The 8,161-nt window shown below is 41.0% G+C and overlaps 1 protein-coding gene across 2 annotated transcripts in view; it reads left to right on the forward strand.

Moving 5' to 3' along the window:
- LOC119007823 (GDNF family receptor alpha-4-like) overlaps nt 1–7,735 on the forward strand; it is a 50,128-nt gene extending 42,393 nt beyond the window's left edge. For both annotated transcript variants that reach the window (XM_037077748.1, XM_037077747.1), the window contains 2 exons: nt 1,290–1,426; nt 7,290–7,735. In XM_037077748.1, coding sequence (XP_036933643.1) covers nt 1,290–1,426; nt 7,290–7,508 — 356 coding nt within the window. In that variant the 3' untranslated portion in view covers nt 7,509–7,735. The remainder of the gene's footprint in view (nt 1–1,289; nt 1,427–7,289) is intronic.
- Nucleotides 7,736–8,161: the final 426 nt, after the last annotated feature.

Below are 8,161 nucleotides of genomic sequence, written 5' to 3' on the forward strand. Positions count from 1 at the left end.
CTAGATCTGGTGATCTTAAGTAATGGTTCAGCAGTTAACATGGTGAAATGGTGATTTTGATATTGGATTAGACATGAATTAATTAAAGGGGACTGTTGGGCCTTGGTGGAGGTATGCGCTCTACTGGATGCTAGTGTAATTTGTCAAGAAATGGTTTCAGTAACAGTGTGCTTTGTTGACATTTCTTTGTGTATACAGACAAATAAATAAAGACTTTAATCAGTAAGCTTTCGAGCTGTGGGAGGCTGTGGACCGAGCCAGGCTTCAGACTTCATGCTAAGCTAAGATAACCACGTCCTCCAGGTCTGTACTTAGCACACAGATTTCAGATATGTATCAATCTTCCCCCTCACTTCACTCTGTAAAAATAAGAGAATTATTCCCAAGATAAGGAACTTTATTATTCAAAACATTTCCCTCATTTCTGCTGCTAAGGACATTTGGGAAAATGGGGTCAAATGAATTCCTTCGAGCCTCACTTCATGTAAGAATCTTATTTATTTAAAGATATTTCCTAAGGACATATCTTAGGCTAATTTTCTGCAACCATTATTTTTTTCTGATTAGAATGTCCTAAAAACTACAAGGAAAGGATTTCTTATGGTATAATGACACGTGTCTCTTAACTTTGATGCTGTTTCAGAAACTTTTTTACCCAGAAGGCACTTGGGATACTTGGGGATTGTTTGGGAAATAGTCACATTTAAAAGATTGTTTTTTAAGAAGTCCTGTTTTAAATGATGTATCTCAGGAGTAGAATTATGAAAACAGAATTAATATGTCACCATCAAAGATACTCCGAGGAACAAGTCAAAGGGAATAAATGAAAAAAAAAATGTCGAAGAAGATGTCTGCTGAATCTGTCTGGGTGGCTGACTCCCACAGCGATGTTCACAGCATGAACTGAACTCTATCTCTTTTTATGTCAGCCCCATGCTACAGCCTCAGCTTTCAGAAGAGTCTTACGGTGTGTATCTGCAGCATTAGGCATCTGCAGCCCGAGGGTAAAGCCCTCCAGGTGTCACTCAATCACAGCAGCCGTCAATAAGGCTGTCGATACACACTGAGCCTGTATGTCCAAACACTAAAGCCTGGATCGATGCATCAATGCACTTCCCATAAAGCTCGGTGATTTATCAAGCCGCCGACAGCTCAAACAATAAAGCTGCCAAATAGATATGTAGGTTCACGCCCACTCAGCTGCAGCGTCGCAGCACGCGGGCCAGGCCAGAGGAACACACACACACGCATGAACACACAGGCAGTGATGTGGCTGTGTCTCCATGCAGGTAACTCTATCACTTGGATGGGGAGTCCCGGCTCCCTGCCTGCGGACACCACCAAGCCGCCTGCTCCCAGACCCTCCCCGATCGTTCAGGAGGACGAGCTGCTGAGCAACAACCACCTGCCCGAACACAACAACATTGTGAGTGCGCCTCAGCTCATCACACGCATCGCCTTCACATTTTAAATTACCTCTCAGAGTCTTAACCCAAGGCCTTCTCCATTATCTTTGGTTTGAGCTCATCCTGTCACTGTCACACACACTATGTTGCTTATTTATGGCATTTGTTTCATCTCAGTCACTGGAGCTTTTTATCTCTTTTATCATTTTCCCCATATGATTCTTGAAAGCACTAAACCTGATTCCCTCGCTCCTTTTGGATTTTGACAACATGACATTGAGTTTATATTCACAGAAATTTACAGTCAAATCTTTCCAATTACAGGCTAAGTGGATTAATTTTGCCATATGAAATCTAGCTATGATATTTGAGAACCTTTTATTTTGTATAAAAAGACAACAAAAAAACAAAAAAACAAAGGGTTACTGGAGGAGATTTAAAGATAGATTATCCACACATGTTTTGGTTTAAGGGTATAAGTTGAAAGATAATGCGACCGGTCAATTGTATCTCCAGAAATCCAGTAGGACCACAAACTGCTGTAGCTGTCTTTGGCTGTAGCTAGCTTCTGTTAGTTGCTCAGTAAGCTGTGAAGATAAGTGGCCCTGTTGGCTTAATCATGTGGAGCGTTGCCGCTACGGGTCTCAGTTGGAACTGGGCTCAACAGCCTCCCAGTGAACACACCTGGACCTGAACTGGGACTGAACACAGCCTCTGAGAAAGACAGATGCCAGTTTGAAGAGGGAGGATGCAGTACAGAAATGATCTACAGCAGCTCTGATCGGGACTGTGACTTCAGGGACGAGAAAAAATGGCAACTGGGGACTTGAAATGGAGAGTGTAGAGTTCAAATTGTTGCCACGTCTTACTGACTCGGGCCTAACCAGAAGTGATCATGGAAAGACACACCATACTGTTTAGTTGAGATTGATTTAGTAGATGTCCAGTTTGAATGAGGTGTATTTTACGAGGAGTTTACAAGGTGATTAAGTTCATCTTAGGTAAATTATAGAAAGGAACTGAAATTCAGAAGGTGTATAACACCATAATGCAAGTTAAGAGTTTGTGAAATGTAGAAAATTCGCCTCAGTTTTCTACATTGAAACTACAGGGGGAACAACTCTTGAGGTACAAAGTGATGTTATGAACTGATGCTCAAAGTGGTGTATGGTGGCCCTGAGGATCAAAACACAACATTTCACCTAACATAACAACAGATCGAGGCAGAGGTAGATTTTTGTGAATTGGCTTGTTTTCTGAAATATTCTGTATTCTAAAATGTGGTTTAACCTCAGGGCAACTTTATCATGGTCTCTCCTCGGGCATAGCTATGGTGAGAGTGGAAACTTTCTTATAGGTACGTTGGCCTTAAAAGACTTCATGCAAGTGGCTCGGTGAGACTGGTGGGACTGTCAGTAGTTTTTTATTGCAGATATTTGGTCATCAACCAAAGTATTTCATAAATTATAATGTTGACCTGCTGATATCGTTAGTTCAAAAGTCAGAAGATCACAAAAGTTATGGCAAATCATCCTGACAGGAACATAAATGTCAAACACATTTAATGGCAAACCAGCCAATTTACTTAGACCTTTTAATCTATGCAGGTAAAAGAGAAAAAGTCAAATGATCACCAAAGTCAGCAGGGTTACTATCACTTACTGGCTCAGGACAGTTTATAAGATTTAAATGGTTCTTTTGCTAAGACAACAGTGTGGACCATAGTGGTGGACCAACTGACCGTCAGACTGACTTTACCCTACCATTAGCCATGCTGCTAAGATATGAGCAAGGGATCTATGCTGGCTAGTAACCACAGATGTACATTTATTAGAGCAATATATGAATTTATCATAAATAAATGTACTGATTTTAAATGATGTGTCCATTCCAACAGGACTGATGGGAGAAACCTGATGGATACAGTTTGAGTTATTCACAACACGCATTTTCTGTTACTTGGTGCTTAGCAGGAGGCCATCAACTACAACCAAACAATTGTCTAAACTGTCCTGACTGTGTCCCTTTAATTTGTCTGTCCCAGCCAATCAGGCTTCACACAGTCTGTGACACACACACAAGTCTTGGCCTGAAGTGTTTTGATTGCAGCCCTGTTGGATGAAGTGTGAGCGTGCCAGCTCGTGATGTGCAGACAGTAAGACACACGCAGACATGCTGAAATGTGCTGTGAACACATATGTTCCCAGAGTTCCTCCTCTCACTGCTTCCTGGCTGCCCTTGTCCAACACTGACCATTAAATGTAGTCCAATTCAATTGCGGTCCTGGCTACTGTAACCTTGGCCAGACCACAATATGCTGTGGCTGTGGCTCCCTGGCTCCCAGCATGCCTCACTGCCAGAGATAATCTGGGCCGCCAGACAAGAGGGGATTCCAACTCTCTCTCCTCCTCAGATGCCCTCCTCCACTCGCTCTCTCTCTCCCTCTCTGTGTCCGTCTGTGTCTCTCTCCCAGTGAGCGGATTAGATGAGGTGTTGGGTGGAAGCGGTGCATCAGTCAGGCTTCATTAGTATGAATTTATTCATGCCCATATGTCTCCCCCTTCTTTCTCTTCCTTCCCCAAATCCCCCTTCTTCCCTCCTTCTTTCCTTCCTTCTGTCCTTTCTAAACTTCCTCCACCATTCCCTTTTTTTCTCTTACTCATTCATTCTTTTCTTTTTGTTCTCTACTTTTTCAATCGCGCATTCTCCGACCTTCACTGTACCCCTCCCCCCTCCATCTATACCTGCTCCAAATCTCCTCATCTGTCTGTCACTCAGCTGCTTGTCTCGTCCTTCTGAGGAGCTTTAGCATGTTCTTCTAAAGCGATTTTTTCCAGAATTTGAAAGGTTTCACTTCAAAAAGCTGAGCATTTGCTCCAGCGATGGAAAAAAAAATGTCACAGTTAGAAACACAGATTGCTGCTCTTTGTTTTAAATGTTACATTTCCTTAAGGATTCTAATCAAATTCGTGGTGAAATGGATTTGAATGGGATTTTGAAGACCAGTAGCCTGTTGATGTATTCATTTGTTGATACATTCAGTTTTGATATGACGAAGCTACAAGCTGTCAGTAAACAGTGTACGTTCCAGCCAGCTGGAGAACATATGAAAATTACACAATTTTTAGTATAGAGTGCAAGGCAAGAGGGAAAAATCCAGTCATCGTTAAAAAGCGTATACTGGTAAATGTCATTATCAGTAGATAAAGATTGTATTGTGTGATACATATTAATGATACTTTTTATTCAGACATTTAAACAAATTAAAAGAAAAACAGCTCTTTTGTAGCTTTTTGATAGGATGTATGTGAACAATATACAATATACAATATACAGTAAGATATCCAGATACAGATTGAAATTGGGTTGATAATGTCATGCGACAACATACAGCAACTGAACATGAAAACTCCCAACAAACAGTAATATTAAACAAACCGTAACAACATTGTATTTCATAAATATATGTGTACGTTATCTTGACGTGTGTTGGTCCTAAAAAGAACCCAAGGCTTGTCTTCACTCCAATTATCTTCAAAGAAATGTTAACAATGTTCTTCAGGCTTTTACTGTCCCCCACCAATGTGTTATAAAAGCAGCAGATCAAAGGAAAGGTCAGAAGGCTCTCAGTAACAGACAGTGACTAAGAATAACTGTGCAGATAAGTTAAAGGCTTGGAAGGAAGGTGCTCTCTCTGCAGGTTAGGCTGAATGTTTCCCACATCCTGTCGGATGATTGTCCACGTTTGGAATCGATGTCATGACTAATCAACAAAATGATTGTCATTTGAATAATAAAAGAGAGAACAACCCAACCATGATCCGTTTCTGTGCCCCGAAGGAGAGCTGGATGACGGCCTTGTTTACAGCCTCTGCAGCTGTCAGATTACATGATGAAAAGTTCAAATTGACAGAAAAAAGATCTGAGCATTGTGACACCAGCGAGGCAGTATTTCAATGGAATGACGAAGAAGCGCGTTATTATCAGTAGGAAAACAGTAACCTAGCATCAGCCTTGGGCTTCCCCAGATGTTGGTGCATATCATTGAGAACGAACATCTGTGTGTCCTCAACACCAATAACACTGCAGTGAATCATATTCATCAACAGCTTTGGAGTTTTAAATAAAGATTTCTCTGGATCAAAGTGAAGATCACAGAACACCCATGATATATTTAATGTCAAGGTTATAGCTAGAATTTTAGTCTAAAACATTCAGACAGTGTGAAGAAACAAAAGTGCTGACGATCTGTCAAAGATGTCTCTGTTCTGTGGTTACAGAGATGTCTACTAAGTCGCTAACCATCTAGCCTCAGCCCCTCCTGTCTACTAATACCACTTTGTACCTCAGCAGTTGATAGTGTGATAACCCTGTCGTATCAGCTGGGAGATGTATGTGAGCGATGAGTTTGCTTTTCACAAGCCACCTCCACTTCATGCCTCTCCTGTCCCCACTGCTGTACTTGATCTGGTCAAAGCAGCGTAAATCACCTCCATACTGTATCTGTAGGCTGTGTTCAGTTCCAATCCAGCAGTGTTCACAGCAGTTAGTAGCTACAGCCAAAGATAGCTACAGAAAAACAAGTGAGTAAAAGTTGGCAGTAACTCTGCTGCCCTCTGTTTGTTTGGAACCATTTTCAACAGGTGAATTTGACCACTTTGAGGTCTGAAATATGGCCTCTTTCCCTTTCTCACTCATCCTTCTTCTTCAGTTTTACAATGCAACAAAGCCATGGCAGAGGCCAAAAGAACAGCAAAAAATGGGTCTTACTGTACACTGGACATCCCTAGAGAGCATTTGTGACAGAGTCAAGTGTGATTTATTTACTTTTTTAGATATGTTACATAACTGTGTTAACATACATAAATGACGTAACTCACATCACTTTCGTAACCTGGGTCACATTGTCATGTTATTTACATTGAATGATGCGAGTTGACTGGGCTGTAGGAAAAAATCTGACATGGTTTTTACATACAAGCTTACTCAATGTCTGCCCACAACAAATTCCACTTTTTGAAAAAAAATAGATAAATTCAAATTCAATACTGATTACTTACCTTTGTCTTTGTTTTCTGCTTATGGCCCCAAATGTCTTGTGAATGGCCCCAAAACGCAGCTTCAGACTATGCCCCCCACACATCGCTTTCATGTGGTATTAAAAATGTAGAGTGAATTGTGAATTGACTCTGTGCTTGTTTATTCTGTGTAAGTCCTTCAGTGCAGTGTCTCAGAAAAGATGAATTTGAGTTGCCTTACACCACCTACATTTTAATTAATTGATGTTTTCATTATGTGTTTGGATCAAAGTCAATTTGAAATTCAGATTATGGAAGAATTAATTCTGTTTGATCACATTCATTCTCCACAACCCAACATACAAATTACATTCAAATGATAAAATACAAAGTAAGACTTTCCAATTTCTTCTTTGGGATTTACAAGCACACGTTGATGCCTGTCTGCAGGGTGCACCACAAAAACACCTGATTTTTTACTTAAGTCTACTTCAGTTAACTGATCAGCAGAAGTTCAGCAGAAAACAAAGTATGGGATTTTCCTGGAAATGTATTGAACAGATTAGCAGCTATGTATGAACTTCTTGTCGGAAAATAGTAGAATATTATTGGTAAATCATGTTGGGGTAAAGGAGGTAATTATTGTAGTAATCTGAGGGTAAATTTAAATATGTTTCTAATACTTTGCCTGGTAATTGCCACCGATTTAACATGAAATATGCGGAAGTCTCACCAATTCAGATACATGGTATCATGTGAGAATTGAGCTGAACACTTCCTACTGTTGAATAATGCTGATGCTTTGAAGCAGTGTAAAATGTAAAAAATATATAAGCTGCCCCTGATGCTGTCTCCTTCCTGTCAGGTGGTGGAGAGTGAGGAAGAGGAGGAGCTGACACAGACAGAGATGGAGGAGGAAGATGAAGGTGGCCAGTTTGATGTCATCCCGCTTTACTCAGAGAGGGCCACCGTCTCCAACCTGGGCCCCCCCGGCACAGGTGGGGCCGCATCGCTCACTGCTGGCCCTCCAAAAGCAATCCTACTGCTCCTTCTGTTTCTGTCTGCCTCCCTCATCTGGGGGTAGAACAGAAAACATACAGAATTCACACACTCACACGCATACAAACAAACACACACACCTGCACACGCACACAATCACATTTAATGGACCTTCAATCCTGGACTGATGGCTGTGAAATTGTTGAAAGCATAGTGAAGAAATGGACTTCGCATTTTGTCAGTAGCATCCCATTGATTCCTCTCTTCTGTCCTTCCCTTCCCTCTATTAAAAATGGCACTTTGTTCAACATGGTCTGACTGCAGCTGCAGTGTTGTATTGACCTGAAAGCACAGGAGAGCTAGTCATGGCAGGACGTCCACATGCTGCCATCAACCAACAAGCATAATGCAGTTGTTCCTGTCCCTAAGGTCCAGAATAAATCTGTGAGTGTGAGTGGTTTGTAAGCATACAACTGTTAGCCAACCAAGGTGTGTCAGCAGGATATTGGCTTAAAGGTATATTGAAGATACAGTAACTGTAAGCAGTTGAGTCATAAAAAACTGTTTTAAAAACTTTTAATCATCAGTAGTACACATACATTTTTAAAACGCTATGCTTTTTCTCAATTGGTGAATAGAATGAACATACTGGTGCCAAAATGGGTGCAGAGTCACCACTGTTGGTAGTTCAACACAAATAAGATAAAATACACACAGTTAATGTTTGCTTTAACCTGT

This window comes from Acanthopagrus latus, chromosome 18, assembly GCF_904848185.1.
Source record: "Acanthopagrus latus isolate v.2019 chromosome 18, fAcaLat1.1, whole genome shotgun sequence".
NCBI classification, from domain to species: domain Eukaryota; kingdom Metazoa; phylum Chordata; class Actinopteri; order Spariformes; family Sparidae; genus Acanthopagrus; species Acanthopagrus latus.